Here is a 21,570-nt window from a genome sequence, read left to right as displayed (position 1 = left end):
ACTGGCCCACTTTTACGATTTGAATCGCTCATTGATTGAGCAAATTTTAATTTTTACCTAAAAGTGCTGTTGATGAAACCATTATCAACTAAAATAATTAGGATTCATTCTCTAGGGACTATGAATATCTGTATAACATGTCATGGCTATTTATCATTTGTCTCTGAACCAAAATAGTGGACTTACCGACCAAATGAGCAACATTGCCACCTCTTGGGTTCAGGTGCTAGCCAAGCTACTAAAAAGTGAAATTATCCCTGTTACTTTTTTGAGTTAAAGACTGAAATAAACAAAGAAGGGAAGACTGTCATATCCTGATTTTTTCCAGATTTAAATTAACTTATTCATTCAGTAAGAGATTAATTACTGTAATGAGTAATGAAACTAATAATATGAGTGATGATTAAATAATCTAAAACAGCTGTATACTTAAGTAATAAATCTCGTTCTCTCTTTCATATATACACAGACATCTGTCGACACTGTCATCTTTACATGTGGGAAGAAACAGCATCTGGTGTGTGTTTGCGCGAGTGAGTGAGTAAGTAAGTGAGAGCTTTTGGGTGTGATTATATAGAGCCAGGAGTCACACCCTGACTTGGAGTCATGCATCCACATCCCTAAATGAGGCCGACACACATACACAGACACATACACACACTCACAAAATAACAATGTCAAGCCCAAACACACATGGTCAAAAGCCACACCCTGCCTGCACATAGTGTCCAGTTTTTACAAGATGTAAAATCACACTGACGTAAAAACTCACTGTGCTCTCATTTAGTGTGACACATTCACACATGGCCAAAAGTCCCAATCTAACACAGAGACAATCTGTTTGTCAAGCCATCAGCCAGTGTGTGTGTGTGTGTGTGTGTGAATATATTTCAGAAGTTTAAGGAGACACGAAAGTAAAGCACACACACACTCACTTACATTTCAAAGTCACCTTTACATTCAATTCAATTCAATTGTTCTATTATGTATGATGGGCTGATGTGTGCAGACGGCAAAAAAGTGTAAGGTGGGCAGAAAGTGTAAAGCAAACACACACACTTTGTTGAGCTCTACACACCAGTACCCTCACACCAGCATGGATGCACAAACACGTACCCCAACTTAAAAGAAAAAGAAACTTACCCCCTACGCTCCTCGAACTCTTTGTTGTTGCTTTCAACAAAATGTAGAAGGTAGAGGACAAAAGAAAGACAGAGACTTCAAGACGACTGTGAAGGAGTGAGTGAGGTGAGAGGAAGAGGACAAGAGGGAGGAGGAGGAGGAGCTGTTTGGCTAGCTAACAATCCTCTTAGCCCGGTTATGTCATGGGACCAAGCTAATCCTACCTTCACTGACTGACCAACACATGCACACACACACGCACACACGCACATGCACACTGGCTGACTAACCAGAAGACTGACCAACATAGATACACATATTCAAACACGGTTGGTGACTGGCTAACCGTGGCCTAACCAACATGTACAAAGCCAACGTCTAGCCTGTGTTAAATACAATGGCTAACGTGGTTGAAAATAGCAGTTAGAGACAAATAAAAAGCTGCTTGCATGGGTCAGCTGCTCTTTTTACTTTATGACGCATATTTTTGTGGCAAAGATAACAGGATAAAGTAAGCTAGCAAAATAAAACGGTTAGCTAACAGTAATTAGTCATGCTGTTGACAAAAGGTTAATTCTCATTTTGTCTGCTTGTCTCTCTGTAAATATATATACAATAATTATATAGTATGCACTACGTGTGTGTGTGTGTGCGTGTGTGTGTGTGTGTGTGTGTGAGTGTGTGTGTGTGTTCACATGGGTCTCGCTGGTAGAAAACTATAATCATCACTGTCACTAATCCGTGGGATGATCCCCTAGACTAAACACACACACACACACAGACAGACAAACACTGAATGCACTGAACTTTACGTTCGTGAAAACTCACACTCACTTACACACATATGTAAACAGTCTTAGTGTTTAATTTGCATTCACAAAGAAAATATAATTAAATAAACATGAATTTAATTTTACTGGCTCTTTGCTGAGCAGTCTCTGAACTTGTATTACTTTTGCCTTCGAAGTTTGCTAAATATCACAACCAGCAGCTTAGAAATAAGCCTACATTATGTCAAGCTTTAAAGGGCTTGTGTAGTTAGGATATTAGGTTCACCAAGTTAACACATTCAAGGTTTAAAACAAAGGGATGGATCAATGTGTCTCTCGTGTTTTTATGCACATTTTCATTTGTATTGTACAGTGTGTACAATATTTACTGTAACTGTATACAGTATTCAGTACAAACTGTATTTACTACAGATGAATGGAATCTGCAGTAACTTAGACCACGAAAGTATAGTATAGGTGCTAGAGACAAACTGAAGCTCTCAACAATATCTTTATGTCTTACAGTCCAAAAGATCCTTCATGCACAATAGGTCCTGGTGTTGAGGTTGAGCTAATTGGAGATGCATAACACAGCATGTCCTGCACCTTCAGTCCAGCCCAGCTCCAGTGTGTGTGTGTGTGTGTGTGTGTGTGTGTGTGTGTGTGTGTGTGTGTGTGTGTGTGTGTGTGTGTGTGTGTGTGTGTGTGTGTGTGTGTGTGTGTGTGTGTGTGTGTGTGTGTGTGTGTGTGTGCACCTACCCTGTCATTAGCGCTCTCTTCCGAGGTCCAGCTCTGCTCCAGAGGCTGCTGACTTCCTGCATATAAATGAACAAGAAAAAGAAATCTGAGCGATTTGAGCAGAGATACTGAAATAAGACGTTAAAATGGACCTGGGTGAGTTCAGCCTTCTGTGATGGACAGAGAAGGAGAGAGAGAGAGAGAGAGAGAGAGAGAAAGAGAGAGAGAGAGAGAAAGGGCCTTGGCCTTAATTAACCATTCAACCATGTGTGTGCTTTATCACAAAGATAAATGGACAGGCCACATCGGCCTTAGGGTGTAAAAATTTGCTTTCCTGTCCATTACACGGCAAATAAATCATAATGGCATGATTCCATCAAAACTTCTGATTTATTACATATACTGTATATATTTTGATATTTTTATCAATCATGCTCTAGTTTCAGTATTCTACAATATATTCTGTTGCTAAAAGAGAAAGTTATCACGTGTCCTTGTTAGCACTGTCCTCTTTCTTATTCCTACTACTAAGGATGTAGAGGATGTTGCTGGCAACCGACCTGATTTAACAGCCCTGAAATACAGAGGACAAGGTGTTGCCTGGTTTCTTTATAGCATCAAAAACACGTGATAGAAAATGCATTTATTTGCTTTTTATTGTGTGAGACAGAAATGTCGCTGAAATAGTAGATTATAAGTAATAGTAAAAATTAAAAGCTGGGATTCCTGCTTTTCTCTCATCTAAATGTAGCTCTATCTTTCTCTGAGTGCGTAATCTATTAATAGCATTGTTCCTTTTAATGCTACTAAGACCAGACAGGTTCAATCTGGGCTAATCCCGGGCAGCTCCAGGTTTCACCTCCAGTCAATAGAGCACTTACAGCAGTACTTTACATTCACTGGAGCAGATAAAAGCGTATCTCACGATCAACGCAGGACTAAAATTCAATTGACTCTCAGTAAGTCAAAATAGTATGTTAATAATCAAGAGTCACATATGGAGATGGAGAGAAAGACGCTATCATTAGTTGTACATGTCTGATGACTTGATGATGTAGAGAAGCAGGGTAAGCTTCTGAGAGGAAAGTGATGTCCTTGTAGGAGAGATGCAAACTCGGCACAGGAGGAGGTAATACATTAGGGTAATGTGTTGCTCTGATCCTCGCAGAGTAATTGGCCTGTTTAAGAAGCTGTTTTATGATATTAGGTGAGGAGCCAAAGACAAGTTGGCAGCAAACAGAGGAGACAGTTTGGCTGCTGCAGGGAGGCATCAACAAGCCAGCAGCTCATCAGTCTGCATGTATGTTGTAAGGATGATTTTTCTCATCAAACCCACATCTGGGTTACATATTGGTGCTGGAAAACAGGGAGACAAAGGGGAAAACAGGCTCTTCTGTCCACAGCAGACGGTCAAATGAACTGCTGCTCTTTTGATCTTGCTAGGGAGCTGACAGGGTTAAGTCTGATTTACCCTGGCCTGACCTGCTTCTGGTCCAACTGACTTGGACAATTGTGTTTTTCACATACAGCTCCTCCAAGTAATGTCTAGATACGTTCAAGGCTGCATTGCATGTGTGAAAGGATTATTATTGAGCCTAACTGGAGCCCATACACAATCCCCCTACTGTTCTGCATGTTGTCCAGAGTGACATACGAAAATCCTGACAAACTAGTTCCTCCTCCTCTTGCTCATTTCTGTGAACTTCATATGATCAAACACCTTTGTCCACTCTTGCTCCTTGGTTTGCAAGCCTTTTTTTTTTTTTTTTTTTACTCTTGATGTTGGGCCTCTAGCCGCTCCTCAGCTGGTGGATCTTGGCAATCTCCATTCTCTGGTTCTTCGCCCTGTTTCTCTTCCCAAATCTGACTGCCTGCGGTGTCTGTGATTTTCTCTATACCATCCATCTTGAGGCAAACCAATCTCTCCTCTTCTTTTTTCCTCAATAAGTTCTTCATTGTCAAAATGGTGGTCTGATTTCAGATCCTCCATATTGAAATGAAGAACCCCTTTGTCCTGGCTCTGCAGGCAGCTTGGTTCACTCTCTGTGTTGCTCAGTTCAGGCTTGAGGTCCTTCTCCGTTACCTTGACCTGTATGTTCTGTATGTCCACATGGAGATCCATGGATGTGTGGTATGGTTTTCTCTGTCTGCTGTTGTAGCTGATGGGGTTAGCTATGGGTTTCCTCCAGCCTGCAACTGAGACCCATATAGATTGCATATTCCACAGTCACAGTCTGGATCTGCTTCACAAAGCCATTAACCCGGGTTTGAAGATCCCTGATGATTTTTGGGTTGGTTTTAGGGCTCTTCTTCCAACTTGTTTTAGGCCTTACGCAGCTTCAGCTTGAGAGAAGCTATTCCTTCCCTCAGGTCTGTCATGCTGGGAGTTTCTTGTGTTTTTTCAGCCTGGAGCAGATCAAGGACTGCACACAGGGTTTCAATTTTGGTTTTTAACTTTTCCCTTTCAGACGGGGTACGCACCTGAAAGAGCCCCTTCCTTGCAGAATGTAAATCTGTTCTGACTTTGATTTCCCTCTTTGGGTCTTGCAACATGTGTCTTTGACCTTACTGGGGTTGTAAGATTTTTGAACCTTTGCTTTGGCCCTTTGTATTGTTGTATCACTAGCTTCCCTGATTTCCCTTGAATCTTTTGTCTTACCAGTTGTAAATACTTTGTTCAAAGGGCAGACGTTGAAGTGGATTTGTTAGGGATGCGGGAACACATATTACTGTATATTAAGCAGTATGTAAGTGAGGGAAGAATAGAATGAAACGATAGAACCGAGTTTGAATTAGGTTCCTCCAAAAGGTTTTGCCCATAGCTGTTTCCTAGACAGAGCAGTTCTACACACAGAGACACACAAAAACCACTCTCCATTTGTAGTATTAGCATCCTTGATCTTACCCTGCTGCTCCTGAACCTGTTACAAAGCTGCAGGCACAACAGGCTGGGCTAAATCCTGTTCATTGTTGACAGAATACTTGAAAGGAACGTAGTATAAACATAGTATTAATAAAGGTTTATATGTTAATACTAATAAAGAATCAAAACAGGCACATGAGAAAAAACCTCAGTGGGCTTCATGACTTTATCCCAAGTTGAAAAAAACCTGACTAATAAGTGTTAGGTTTAACTTATTATTCAGAATCCACTTCACTGTTCACACGCATATGATAATGATGAAATTTTAATGAATGAGAATTGTGCTTTTCATGAATGGGGAGTAAAAAGGGAATACACCAGCAGGTGGTGAAGTTGTCTTCTCCCTGCGGGGAGCAGACACAGACACAAGAACACACCAGTGTGACAGCACAGCAGCAGCCCCGCAGTTGTACGCTTGTACGAGTGCTAACACATATAAATATTACACAATCATTCATTCACATCCTTTTTACTGGACAAGTTCAAGTTTAGAGAAAAGAAATCCATTTAGCATGCCTGGATAGGTTTGGCATTGATTCAGCTGAGAACTGATTTCACAAATGTATTCATTAGTGCACTGAGCAATTCAAACTGATATTTTCCCAGAAATGACTTTTCTGCAGCAGACAAACATCTTTCTGTCCTTGTCTCTGTCTCCCTCTCCTTCAGGTTTGCACCATCCATGTTATGTAACTAATCATCTTATCTGGCTAATTACTGGCCGAGCCCCTGACCTCACCTCTAAACCTCACACACACACCACTGTCTCTGTGTTTGTGTTTTTTCTCCATGTGAGTGAATGTTCCTCAATACTGAAAAGATATGAAATGTGTTTGAAAGTTGTTCCTGCCAGACAGCAATTAAACTCCTGTAATGTATGTGTGTTTGTTTTGCTGTACCTTGTGCCCAGGAGGGGCAGTGTCTGAGGTAGAAGCTGACCTCAGGCCTCCGGGCCCCCCACTGCTGAAGGAGGTCCAACAATAACAGCTCCTGGGGGAGAACTCGCTCTGAGGAGAGACAGATGAGAAAATGTGAGACAATCTATTGCAGATCCTGCCTCATTGTCATTTATCCATATTATTCCCGCTGTCCTGCTGATGGGTCAGCCATTACAAACTCATTTTGTGCAGCCAAACATTGTCCAAAGCCACAGAACTTTTTTTCATTTTGAATTCTAGCAGAAAGTTTCCAATGATACCAAATATGTCAGACTATCTTTTGGGGATATGTGTATAAAATGATGCTCAAGGCATATAAAATATTTCCATTTAATTGTATGGTGCAGCCATAAAAATCATGCAGCCTTGAGTTTCAACATTTCACTTTGTGTAAACATCTCTGCCGCCGAACGTGGTTTCTTGCTTGGAGTGGGTGGTGGTGATTGTTGCTTGCTTACCAGATGTGAAATTATAATACACCCTCTGTGCAGCGCTACGTCTTCAGGGCAGATTGGAGGACAGTGAGGAGACGGGCCCACGCTAGCTGTTTAGTGTGCTAACTAAAGACAAAAGTTAACATTGGTGTAGCTTTCTACCTATGGAGACCTGCTCTCGTGCGTAAAGGAATGAAGTTTGATGCTGAGCTTGCAACTTTTCTTCTAGACTGATCAGTAAACAGCTGTTAATGCTAATGCTAGCTATGTAGCAATAGCAAAACGTACAAATAGCTCCTTTAAAGCTCACTTGAAAAGTTCAAATTTGTCCTGCCAAAAAAATGAAAAACAAGGTTGAAAACCTGCAATGACTCAAATAATTGGCCTTTAATTTAACTAAAACTAACCCCAAACAACAACCTCATCTAAATCTTATAAGGTGTCTGTAATGGTCTGAAATGGCTCCCAGTGTGAAAATATGTATTTGTATAATTAATTCTTTTTAACCAATAACCCAAAAAAGCATTTTCAAAACCCACTAACAATATTCTCACAGCAAAATACATCCATCCATCCAGGCTAATAATACACACACTTAGACAATGGCTTTGCGGCCTCACACACACACCAGCTGTGAGGCCACTTGTGGCCCTGAGGCATGGCCTCGCGTCACACAGCAAAGCTTTGACACAACACAATTCATGCCACCATTTATTATGTGTTGCTTTACAGTGTCACTCTCTAAGAAACAGTACAGTATAAGAGCCATTTATAGCCTGTCTGACCGCTCAGTCACACCACACTGCCACACAAACACACTGTGTTGTAATGTGGATCACAACAGCTATGATTGAATGAATGTAGGCCATGCCTTAATGGACACAGCAGCTCTCCATGTGTGCGTGTGATGGACTGGTCTATTCAAGTTTTACAATGACATCCAGTATATAGGAGGCACTTAGCACTCTTACTGATTTCACAGGCTGAAAGCAGTGATATAGGTCTGTTTATAATTAGCTCCAAAATAAACGATCTAGGCCAGAGTCACACTGTGATTATACTGCCATATAATACCAGATTATAATCATGTAAATACTCTAATGCTCAAACGACAGCCTGTCAATGTTAATCATATGAGTACTAGACACTGGTGATATAGATACAATTCTGGCTACAAAGAAAAGAAAATGATATGAAGGAAAAGAATATGAATATGAGTTTTGGTGGGCTTGTATTTCACATCAATAAGTCTGCTGCAGGAATGAGTCCCTCATCCCAATGTCAATGTTTTTGTAGTGGGATTTTGATTAGAAGACAAAAGCTCAAAACATTTCCACTTTTTATTCTATGACATAAAATATGTCAGTAAATGTCCAAGTCATGATATTATTAAACTTTTACGTGTCTTATGAAAAACAATTGCTAACAAATGGCTTAATGAGTATACAGAGGTTGTCAGGGACAATCACTTCTGGTGATTGTATTCAGCCTTCAAAAATCATAAAAGTGGTGTTCACTTGTGAAGATTACCGTGCTTTTCTGCAATAATCCAAAAACCCAGTGACTTTTTGTGGAGGGAAATAGGGTGATGCTAACTTCTGGGTTGGCCTACAAAATGCGTCATCCCTGCAACACTCTATTGTCAACAGACTACAAAGGAGGGATATGTGGAAATATTTTAACAGAATCACAAAATTTTCTGCCTCCTTTTTGTTTCAGTTAATCAGTGTAAATTTTCTGATGATCCCATATCAGTCTGTTGGATGTTGGCTTTGTTGATGCTTCAGATGTGCTCAAGTCACACAGAAAGCTGCTTCAACAAGTTGAATTCTGATCATAAATGTATTGATTTAATTAGTGCATCATCTGCATAAATGGGCACTTTTTATACTGGCCTCTTGCTGGTGTTATTTTTTCTTTACCTTGTTTAATATTCCTGAGTTCTCTTGGCTTTTATGATCTCTGACTTGTTTATGTTGATGTGTTAATCAACATTTTTATATTGACAACGGTTCAAATTATTATAAACAATATGAAAGGGGTTGCTTGTAGTGATTATTATTATTTTTCTGCTTGATGTGTAAAATAGCAACTGATTGCTAATACATTCACCATATCAATTTTATGGCTTTGATGAAATTGATAAGTTGTGTTCACAACTCGTTCAGTATCAGTCAGTATTTTTTATTCATCACTGATGGATCGACAGATGGACTCACCATGCCCGTTCCACACTTCAGCCAAGTGACATTCCCCCTCGCCGGCCTCTTTGCAGTATTCAACCACATCAACCACTCTGGTTGCCGGAGTAACCGGGACCTCAGTTAGCATCTGCTGGGTGTCATTGAGGTAAACTGTCAGGATCACCTGTAAACATAGAAACAAAAAGGTTAAATGTCATTAAATGTCTTACCATTTACCCCACCATGGATTAAGTATTTCTCAGTTAAATATTTCTCTCTCATCAGACATAACTGATGACTAATTAACTAAGCTAACTACTGGTTAACTGATAAATGATTCAGCCCTGTTCCTGTCTCAGCAATAAGAGGCAACCTGGCTGATCACACATTCAGATTAAAGTGGAAAAATCCAGGTGAAAAAACAAAGAGTGGAACAAATAAATCACACAGCACACAGCTGAAGAAGCATCTGGATACATTTACAAATAGTGCAAATGCACTTAAATCCAATCAAGGTTTTAGGCTACTCGACCTGAATGACAACATCATAACCTGAGCTGCAGATGGGAACTTAATCCAATTAAATGTTAAAGCTTTCAAGACATCAAGATACAACATGTGTTAACATGTGTAATGTGATAAGAAGGCCATTGAGAACTGGGGAAGAGAGGCAGACTACTGATAACAGCAGCTTGTAACAAGATACAGCCATCCATCTGACTAAAGAACACACTGATTGATTACAGCTTTAATTACCTATCAATAACTGCTTGTATAAATACAGACACACATACAATTCCCTCTTGGCTCAGGACAAAGGTTTAACTGAATCTAAATTTAATAAAATCAAAAATTCTCACTGATATTTATATACTAACTAGCTAACTCTTTGGTTAGCTATGTAATAATGCAAAGTACATATATAATATTGCCATATTCATCACTGTATGGCTTCGGTCTTTTACCAGTTTCCCATTATTAACATATTTGGAAAAGCAATATATGATTCTGAAGTATCAGCCGGGGAGTAACGATCCCCCATGAAATCATTTTGTTATCAAATCCTCCAAATTCTGCTGCCAAAAGATTAAAATAGTAATCAGAAAGAGGACATCCTGTGTTATCGCCAGTGATGTCATTGGCAATGTCACTGGTGATGTCATGTAAAATAGTCAGTCGGCAGTTGAAAGATAAATTTAGGGTAATCTGGGATAGGAACACACACACACACACACACAGATACAGATACACTTTTAATCTCAATGTTTCTTTCTCTCACACACACATTACATTGCACACCGTCCATACTCCAGGATGCACACACACCCACCACACAAACACACACACACACACATAAAATATATACTGTACACTAATCCACAGTATTCTATACACCTGTCCCAGATCATGTGAAACAATCTCTAGTTGCATGCAGACAGACTGAGCAGGGACACACTCTCTAATGCTTGGATTAGACACACACACACACACACACACACGCAAAAAAAAAAAAAAAAAACACACACACACAACACATACACACACACACACACACAAACACACACATCTAAACCCTAAAACCCTGCAAACACGGTAGGGGTTTTACTAGTCCACAAATCATTTAAAGTAGGCTAATTGTGGCCACACAAGGGCTGTAATGTTTCTGTTTCACATGGTCAGAAACATGATCATTTGTTACACTAAAGGACTGCTGGCAGAGATGAAAAGACACTTTATATAATCAAATCATTCCGAGTGGTTTTCTCATTTGAACCATAAAATACTCCTAATTCCCTAAAAACAAAATATCCTTTATAAATGCAGCACAAACAAACACACACACACACACACACACACACTGTTGTTTGGCATGGTGGAGAGCTTGATGAAGTGTGCGGTGGCTGGCACCATCACGGAGGATCACTGCAGCAACTATGAGAAAATAGGTAAAAACTGGGAGATGTGTAGGTTTATCCAGTAAAAGTCATGTGTCACTTTCAAATGCAGGTTACTGTGACACAAGAAACTCTCTTTAGTAGTACTAGTAGTTAGTCTTGGGGAAAAATAGCACCAAAGTAACATTAATATTAGAGACCAACAATCTGTGTTAATCTTCTACCAACTAGCTGTGTTATACATACTGATTACGGGCAAAACAAACAGTAGGTGCATTTCCATTGACCTGCTTAATGCGAAATTGCAGACTTAAAAATTAGTAGTGCAAATGTGATTTTCTAAAAAACCATCTGACAAAGCAATATTACGCAAATTCGCAATGGAAACACTTTTTACGCGTTCAAGTTATGGCGCCTGCTGTATCATCACTCAGGGAGCCAGTTCCACCCGAGAGGCAGACTGCTGGAAATCCATCATCACGTTTAATTGGAACAAAACCCAGCTTTATTTGCATAACATCACTCGATGGAAACTGTATTTTGTCGACTTTTCTAAAAAATATATTTTTATTTTACACAAAACTTTAATGGAAACCTGACTACTGTTTTGCACATCTTCGGTAGCATCCTGCATTAAACTGAAATTCTTAAAAGACCTAAATGCACTGCTGGATTAGCATGAAAGTTTAATACCAACACCAAAGTCCAATACAAAAAAACACAAGTATTGCTTTCATATGTGACAAATCCAAACATTCTACTATTTGTGCTTTTACTTTGAAAAGAAAACAGGATCACAGATCTTTGGTAGATATTTGCTACCGGAGGTCACAGATTAATAAAGGTGGTAGAATTAGATAGTTAGCACACAGCAAAGACAAAAACCTGAGGTCTCTAAAGCAGACACCTATTTCACAGCAGTACCATCATGTATCATTTCCACGCCTGCAGTTCACCTCTTACACTGCAGCTGTGATGCTTTGTGCAGTTGCAAATGTTTGCCGTCATTAAAGGAGTTAAGCACAGATCATTTGTCCTACTTCAAACAATTATTGCCTCATACTAATAAGATAATGGATACAGTTTACTGTGCACCTCTGCTAAGATGCAAAATGAACCATCTTTACATATTGTGAAATATCAGTTATCTTGCAGGTAGCATGAAGAAAATATGTGTTTAGGAATCCAATCTGCTGTTTACACCCACTGTGTACCTCCAACACAGCCGCTACAAGACAGGTTATATTACTTGAAATCCCTCTATGAATAGACCAGACTATATAGCTCCAGAGTAGAAGACCAAACCTAATCCTGCTGCAAAATCATTATAATATAGTGTGATGGCTGTAATAAATATCATGAAATATATGGTATGAAAGCAATGCTGGTCTAATTAGGAATTATAGAAAAGCTGAAAACTTTCAGAAATCACTAGAAATGGATTTAAAATAAACAAATAAAAAATCTAGTCAGTATAGAGACTGTAGAGGAGGCCAATCATTGTAAATAGTGAACTCACAGCCATGACAAGTTTATTCAGTGTGTCAGTAAACAAGACTCACAGAATATAACACACACACATACACACACACAGAGGTAGATTGAGTTGTGGTGCTGAATGGAGTGACTCGGGCTATTTTAGGCATGAGAGATAGGGAGAATGAGAGAGTCAGATAGTCAGAGAAGAGAAAGTGACTGTGAGCAGGTTAAAGTGGCAAACAGCTCAGTGTCCTCCGTTAGTCTGACTGCTGCAGAAAACACATCAGTGCTGATTTCATTAGCTTCTCCAGGGTGTTTCAGCACATGCAGTATGTTTCATTTTATGGGGGAGAGGCGCAGTGCACATCCTCTGAACTGAAACCCCAACCTGGTTCCATCTGCCCCTTTAGCCTGTACAGGGCCATACAGGGCCCGTCGTTGTAATGTTGATTTGACTACTTGTGTCAGTAAAAGTATTTCACCACACTACACTAATGCAAGTACGAGTATTTTAGAGAAACGCACATTTCACGCTTCTTTTTCTTTGATTTACAACTCAGCTGTACAACACTGACTCACTGTGAAGAGCATGTATAAATACTTGAGTCACAATAAAGTAAAGCTGTTCTGTCTTGTCACTCACCGATGGTTTGGTTTTCCCGCTTCTGAGCTTCTTCCTCGGTCTCCTGCATTTACTCACGTTGAGATTTTTAGAGAGAAACACCAGTCGCTCCAACACCCGCCTACAGAAACGCCTCATTGGAAAACCATCGAGCAAAGACACACACAGCCGTGTGTGGGTGCCCGTGTGTGCGCATGTGTGTAATTGTCAAAAAGAGAGACAGATAATTAGAGAGAGTGGTGTCTTTGCAGGTGGGAGAGTTTTTAAAATGTGTGAATGTCAGAGAGGGTGTCTGTGTGTGTGTGTGTGTGTGTGTGTGTGTGTGTGTGTGTGTGTGTGTGTGTGTGTGTGCCAGGACAGGAAGTACAGATATAAGAGTGTGTGTCAGTAAGGGAGGAGGAGAGGGAGGGGGGGAGTCGACTTTCAGTAAATATGAGGAAAGGGAGAGGGTGAAGAGGAGAGGCTGATGGGAAATAAGACAGAGAATCTGGACACTTTTTATGCCTGTTAGTGGGAGGAGACCATGAAACTGAGCTGATATTGGTTTTTATGACCAATCGGATACGGTCCGGTCAACACCGCCCACCTCTGATATGATGTCGGTGCTTCTGTTTTTATTGAACATTTTATTGAATACACTGAATATAGTTCATATACTCCTGTCAGATTTTTTCTGTAGGTATCTCAAATACATCTTGGTTTTTCTGTTTTTAAAATTAGACAGTTTGACATTTAGTATCCTACATATTTTACAGTTTGCTTATTTGGTTCACTGTGTTCATGCTCAAATGCATATATCGCCATAGTTTTTCATACAGCCTACTGTACATGATGTAATTCTAACTGTTGATGTAACTACACTTACAACTATATTCTACATACTTGCTTGCATCCTTTTTTTAACCTGATACCAAAGATTTGACACTCACTGAATAATATACAACACATTATCAGGTATGTGGATATATTAGTTCTGGCATGTGACAACTGAATTGTGAAGTCTTAAAAAAATTTCAGGTGTTCCTGTGCCAATTTTATCTTTATATTTCTACTTTAATATTTCATCATTTAAACTTTTAAAGTTTAAACTTTTCTTGTTCATCACAGTGCGGTCTACTGTTGTTATGTTTAACTTTTCCTGTACATCTCTTTCATATATCTGTATATATGCAGCATTGTAATTGTTGATTTAGTTCAATTATCATATTGTAATTTATACTTTAATAATCTGTGCTGTACACTGTAACTAGATGCCGCTGAATAGACAGTAAACAATTATTTTCTCCAAACCCAAAAATGTTTCTTAAACTCTTATTTCCAGACACCACATCTGAAAGTTTGCAACTCTCTGAATAAGAGACACCAATTTAAGGTCAGTGGCTTGATTAGTTCAGGGCAGGCATGTGACAACTGAACTGTCCAGTCTTTAAAAAAAGGCCCAGACGCTCTGATGCCAAAACTTTTTTTTTAGCCTTGAGTTCAGCAGAGCTGGAGCCGGACAGGTCACTTAGGGTCAAGAGTGACCTTCACTTATAAAATCATTAATACTACAATACTGAAACACTGTTTAACTATATTTTTAGTGCAGCTTATAATACTTCATGAGTCTTAACAGTGAAAGATTCATAGACGGTTACAGGAACATGAAAAAAGCCTTAATACCACTCTGAATCACAGACATGGGATGGCCCAACAGCAATGACACAGTGCAGACTTGAAGAATGTACCTACACATAATCCTGAACACATGAATTACTTTTTTATATACTAGGTATCAACACAACATAAAAAACTCTGCACTGGTTGGACAGTGGTGTGGAGCGAAGCTGTCCAGGAGCAGCAGTGGTAACGCCGGACCCAGAGATTAGAGAGGCTACACTGATATACTGCAGCATGACTGCACTGTTAAACACACACACACACACACACACACACACACACACACACACACACACACACACACACACAAATACAGAAAGGACACAGAAGGTACATTGGCAGAGGAGCTGTCTCTCTCTATCACACACATACAAGGTCACATGTTGGGTGCATGTGCTCAAAACACACACATAGAGAGCTCGGTTGCATCTATTGGATTTGACAGAAAATCAGTAGACAGTGAGAGGACAGAGAAGACAGACGTGTTATATCATTGCTGTAAATTACGATCTAGCGCCTGTGAACTTAATGACTGAATAAATTCATTAACACACCAGTAAATAGCAACAACGCCCTGTCTGTCCTTTACTTGTGTTTTACCCTGTGCTCTGCCTCTTGACCTCTGTCACTCCAGCTCTCTCTCTCTCTCTCTCTCTCTCTCTCACACACACACACACCACACACACACACACACACACACACACACACACACGACAATAAATCTTCAGTCAGAGATTAGTTGTCGCATGGATCTGACTGATATTTATGTCCCACAATTCTCTGCAGCCGCTGCCTGGAGACCCTGTACTAAACTATCATAACTCTTTAGCTGAAGGACCGTCATTAACCAGAGTTATGTTTCAACAAATCAGCAATGGTGAATTCCAGGGAAGAAAGTAGGTAAATAAATAAATTACACTAAATAAACACTAGAAATAATAATCGTTAGATTCATCATAAAACAGTCTTTTTATTAGTTTTATTCGTTTATAAGAGAAGCTGTATTTTGTTTAACATGGCAGAAGCTCTTTCTGTGACTGCCACATTTATTATCAAAGTACTCAGAAGGAATTAAATGTACTGCCTTGTAAGCGTCTCTGTGTGTGGTGAGTGTGTGTCTGTGGTGTGTGGTGTGTGTGTGTCTCCACAGGACCTGGAATTCTTATAAACAAAATGTTCTTCCAAGTTCTTCAAAGGGACAGTACTGTACTTCCACCCACAAAGACAATGCAACCACATAACAGAAATGTATGCACACATACACACACACACACACACACACACACAAACACACACACACACACTTAAAACAGTGAGGTAAGCGCACAAAAGTCTAAAGAAAAAAAAATGATGACCATGTCCATAATTTTGAACACTTGTTTCCTTCTACAAAGAGTGCTGACTATGTATATGTGTGTGTGTGTGTGTGTGTGTGTGTGTGTGTGTCCTTAAGGCACACTCAGAGTGGTGAAAAAGTCACATGGGTATGTCACCCTGCTCACCAGCTGTCACCAGCTGCCCACTGAAAGGGCAAAATGCATACAATATGCTCCAGAGCAACACTAATCATGTTTGAATTTGTTTGAATTTGCAGAACAGATATTTTTAGCTAAGTGGAGCTAACTCTGCTAATAACCATAATATATACTGTCCAGTAGGTTGTAGCGCTGGGGTTAATGTCACCGGTGGTAGCCTTTAGAGAACGCAGCATGAATAATTTGCTTTCTGGTGCAGAGTTTGAGGAGAAGATCGACACCACTCTCATGTCTGTACACTCAGCATGAAGCTGCCACCACCAGCTGATTAGCTTAGCTTAGCACAAAGACTGGAAACAAAAGGAAACAGTTAGCCTTATTCTGCACCTATAAAACGTACTGCTTAACACGTTATATTTAATTTGTATGATCCGAGCCAACACTGAGGTGTAAGAACAACAACTCACTGTTTAATGGTGGTTATGTCCCAGATTGTTTACAGGCTAGTCACAATAACTTCCTGGAGTCCTGCACATAATCTGTAACAATGCAAATTTCATTTTTTACACTTACATTTTTGTAGAGACTAAACAAATGAGATATAACATGTTCATTAGTGCGCTTTACAAGTGCTAATAGGTGGATTTGTTACCTTTGGACAGAGCCAGGCTAGTCATTTTCCCCTGCTTTCAGTCTTTGTGCTAAGCTAAACTAAAATGCTGCAAGCTGCAGTCTCATATTTAAAATCCAGACATGTAAATGCTTTTATTTTCTTATCTAACTATCTGAGTGCATTTCTCAAAATGTCAAACTATTCCTTTATATAGAAATGATGAGGACTCTCTCTACTTGGTGAAATGTTACAGGGACATAATTACAGTATGTGACATTTACAGTCAAATGCAGTGACTGCAGGGGTGTGTGTATGTGTGTGTGTATGTGTGTGTGTGTGTGTGTGTGTGTGTGTGTGTGTGTGTGTGTGTGTGTGTGTGTGTGTGTGTGTGTGTGTGTTGTATAACCAAATTTAATATTACTGGCTGAGATGGTGTAACTGTCATTTTTGTGAATGTGAATTATGTAACAAAGACGATTAAATGCTGTTTAGGCTGCTTTAGCTTTGCTGTATGTCATTCTGAATGATGATGGAGTGTGTCGGGATCTGGGGGGTCAGTGAGTTTATACCTGCTCCACCAACCGTTCAAGGAGAGAGGTCCTCCTGGGAGTGGGATGGTTTTCAATCTGTGCCATCTGTCAAACTGGTGTTATGTCTGACCAGTGTGTTTTTATTTCTGAATCCAGCCCATTGCACTGGCCTTAACTCTTACATGAAATTTGGAATGTAATTTCAGAGCAGCTGGTGGAAAGCCACATCTTTAAAATTTAGTTCCTGTGATGTTTCAAACTGTGGTTTGCTCACTGGTTAATGATGAACCATCAGAGTGTGGGTGTAGTTAGTGGAAACCGCTTCCATTTAAAAACCACACACGAAGACATCCTTTTTTAGGAAGTACATCGACCAAAATTAGGAAAGTATTACACACTGAGGAGAAAATAGCTGTGCCATCCAGTCCTACCAGTAAGGCAGCTTCAAGTAACAGCTGCTAATAAACTGCAGGGATTTACAAGCTTAAATATGGAGTCAGATACTGTATGTAGTAGCACTCACTGAAGATAGACTGATGATAGGTCTGAGTCTATATTACGTTACATTCACACTTCAGGACACGGGACTGATGCTTTTGTTTAGAGCAACGTACAATGAATGAACTATAGAATGAGCCTTAATCTCATTCTGATGTAAATGAGCCTCATAAATGACCATTATAATAAATAATATGATAGTGAACATTTTACTGTGGATCTCTGGTAACAGGACATCAGAGTTAAGTGGAGTGACAGCTGAAGGTGATTTGCGTCCCCCCCCCACAATCTCCCACTGCCCAAACCCAAACACACACTCACACATACACACAAGTCAGTCTGTACCGTCTCTATAGGAACTGCATATGACCACTGAAACATGAGCTTCAGCTCATTGAGAAAGAAACGCCCTGTACACTTCTAAACCAGTCTGCAGTATCTCCTGCATGTCTGATGTCCATGAATGTTTATGTTCATGGAATAGCTTGAACATTTTCTACAAAATATCTGATCTCAGCAACCTCCCAGGAACTATTGTAGCAACTTCAATCAGCAACACATGCAGCACAGCAACACCAAAATGAATCAATCCTGCAGAAGAAAAGGCCACTATATTATTTCTGAAACATTTTTAGTTAGCTTAAAACCTCTAAATCTTTTTTTTTTATCTAATCAGGTGTGATCCTTGTAAAAACTATATGGTAAAAGCAGACCACAAGATCACCGATACGACCTCTGTACCTCCCTTGTAGGGTCCGATTATGAGGTGATGGTTACCAAAGTGATTACAGTTCATCCTGAGAAAAACATGAACGTCCAGCACTGGCAGTAGTGTGGCTAATATTATGATTTAGCATGGACGACTTCCTGTGTCCATGAGGAATGAAAGTGGTGGCAGCGACGTTGCCAGCTCTCTACCCAGGAAAATATTTGCCGGCTGCTCAACATTTCAGAAGAAGTCGTCAGATGAAATCATACTCAATCACGTGAGCTGGTGCCCTGTTTACAGAAGTGAGCGCAAAGCTGTTAGACAAGCTGTACGTTCTTTACGTTTCTCCCAGCAGTCTTAATGAATAAGTAGCTGTGTTGATGGTTTACTTTACGCAAACATTTTCACAGGGGAAGTCAGGATTTACACTCACAAAGCTGTGAACAATGAGTGGACAATGGCAAAAGCTAAAACTCTCTGTACTTTGGATGAAAGGAAGAAGAATAGGCCTGAACCAGGAAGGACATTTAGGGTGGGTTGAAAGGTCAAGGTAAAAGTTCTCTCTGTGTTTCTGTCTCTCTCTCTCTCCCTCTCTCTCTCTCTCTCTGTCCCAGCAGTAAACACATCTCTATATCTTCAGCGTATTGTCTGGAGCTGACAGCAGCCCTGCACAACCACAAAGAGGTGTAGTGTTTTCTCTCTCTCTCTCTCTCTGTGTGTGTGTGTGTGTGTGTGTGTGTGTGTGTGTGTGTGTGTGTGTGTGTGTGTGTGTGTGAGTCTGAGAGAGAGAGAGAGAGAGAGAGAGGAAGGACAGGATGGAAACAGGAATACTAATGGTTTACTCATTTCAGTGCTGGCAGGTTAAGACCTTCATTCTGGTTGTAAGGAGGGCTCAGAGATTACTGCATGAGAGGCACAACATCACCCTTTTCTTTAGACTTTGTGTATGTTTATAACATCCACTGAGAAACACTGACCATTTCCTCCTCATGACGAACGTCAGTAAGAAATGTTTCTGTGTAAAACCTGGGTAAAATGCAGCACATTAAACTTTGAGAGTTTTGTTTATGAGATCCAGTGTTTGAGCTGAATATTAATGCATGAATATAGTGCAGACGGTCAGAATGAAATATGACAACGTTTCTACTAGTCGTGGATGATGAGCAAATGCCCAACACATGCACAAAAGCATGTGTGTTATGTGTGCAAGTGTGTTAGGGTGTGCCAGTGGGTTGTCTCTCTCTCTCTATCTCTCTCTCTCACACACACACACCTCTTTAAATTATTGTAAAGACAAACAGAAGAAAGAAGAAAAACAGGACTTCTGATAATAACCTTCAAAATAAAAGCCCCATTGACGAACGTGTTGCAGTACTACACTGTACATACAATCTAACAAATAATCAAGAGTGTGTAACTATATATATATAACTACTCAAAAGAATGTGGAGCTAGCTAAAATTTTATAACACTTAAAACTGTGGCAGTGTTTTCCAGTGGGTACAGAGCACAGAATCTCCTATAACTGCCAGTATATTAAATTATTGTAAATTGCTGTTTTGCTTCTTTAATATTTATTCTGAAGTCATCAAATCAACTATAATTTCTTATGTCCTTGCTACTTTTAAAAACGAGGCATTGTATTTGTTTTTTTGTGTTGGTGTCCAAAGTCTCCTACTTGATTGTATGACTTAATCAAATATGCCAAATATTTTTTATTTGTTTAAGTTTATTAAATGTTATCTTAATGTCATATTAATGTTCTATTTTAATGGATTTGTGAATTATTACAATTCACATATGCTATATTTTGAAAATTCAGTGATCCACTTCCGGTTTGATTGCTTTTATAATTTGGCAACTTCACGCAGTTCAAAGCATTGGTTCTTTTAATAGTCTTTACATGTTTGTTTCTCTAAAAACAAATACTAATAATTTAAATCTGCTCTGTCTGTGTGTCTTTAGAGAAATATCCCTCTTTTTTCCGCCATCTTTGCCTTCCTGTCCATCATTAAGCTGTGTTCTCAGTGAATACGCAGATTGTGACAAGCTATCAAAAATTGGTTTTCATTACAGCTAATAACTGTATGAAACCCAGCAGGTAACTAAGTCTCCCTGACGCTTATGGACGACGGCAGCGCCGGTTTGAACTAATCACCCTCACATGCTCAGTTTGGACTCACTGGAAACCCCTCACAGCTGTAGCTGTCTTCAAACTTTTAACTAACGGTGCCGTTTAAGATGCTGATTCCAGCACAGAGAAAAGAAAATTCTACGTTGTTTGAAACGTTTCATGAATGAAAACTCACCGGCAACATTCCTGCTGGTCTGGCAACTATCCTCCTGTCCCGTTAGAAAAAGAACTTCTTCTCCTTATGTCCTCCTCTCTCTCCTCCGCTCCTCTTTTGATGTGTGTGGGATTTTTTTTCGTCTTTTCCTCTGGTTTCAGGTGATCTTCCATACATCCAAAACTCTTCTTGTTCTCTGTCTGTAGATCCAGCCAAATATCCAGATGCTCAGAAAACCTAAAAACTCCGGCTCCTCTCCACTTTCCTCTTTTCAATCCCTCCCTCTTCCTTCCTCTCTCTCTCTCTCTCTCTCTCTCCCCCCTACACACACAGACACACAGTCTCTCTATTCTGTTTTAAGCGCAGAGAGGAAATGCAGCTGTGTGTAAGAAACCTGGGAACACCCGTTGTTGTTTCATTAGTAAAGTCTCAGTGATTTTCATCCTTTGATCATCAGCGGTTTGCTCTGCAGGGTGAACTGGGTCACCGTCCTGATCATCCCTCCCATCTGCCCCCCCTCAACCTCCCCCCGGGTCTCCTCCTCTTCCTCCTCCTCCTCCTCACGATAAATAGCCTACAGGTTCAGTTAAATATGTAGGAAAAATAGGTGGTGGAACAATCACCAATATAATAATCAATGTTATTTTCCAGACCTGTTAATTTATGCTGTTTCGGGTAAGCGCGCCCTCTGTCG

General features: G+C 39.9%; 1 protein-coding gene across 5 annotated transcripts in view; it reads right to left on the bottom strand.

The window, feature by feature from the left end:
• Positions 1-21,334, bottom strand: part of LOC130180137 (apoptosis-stimulating of p53 protein 1-like) — a 48,973-nt gene extending 27,639 nt beyond the window's left edge. For 2 of the 5 annotated variants that reach the window (XM_056393504.1, XM_056393505.1), the window contains exons 1-4: positions 13,126-13,402; positions 9,145-9,292; positions 6,453-6,560; positions 2,652-2,707 (exon numbers count right to left, since the gene is read on the bottom strand). In XM_056393504.1, the coding sequence (XP_056249479.1) occupies positions 2,652-2,707; positions 6,453-6,560; positions 9,145-9,292; positions 13,126-13,242 (429 nt within the window). In that variant the 5' untranslated portion in view covers positions 13,243-13,402. Of the gene's footprint in view, positions 1-1,143; positions 1,174-2,651; positions 2,708-6,452; positions 6,561-9,144; positions 9,293-13,125; positions 13,403-20,897 lie in introns of those variants that run through there. The other 3 variants (XM_056393507.1, XM_056393508.1, XM_056393510.1) reach the window with 3 other exon arrangements.
• Between the last annotated feature and the right edge of the window lie 236 nt (positions 21,335-21,570).

The sequence above is a fragment of the Seriola aureovittata genome, chromosome 13, assembly GCF_021018895.1.
Source record: "Seriola aureovittata isolate HTS-2021-v1 ecotype China chromosome 13, ASM2101889v1, whole genome shotgun sequence".
Lineage (NCBI taxonomy): Eukaryota > Metazoa > Chordata > Actinopteri > Carangiformes > Carangidae > Seriola > Seriola aureovittata.
The sequence above is the reverse complement of the archived record's forward strand: the minus strand, read 5'-3'. Positions and strand labels throughout refer to the sequence as shown.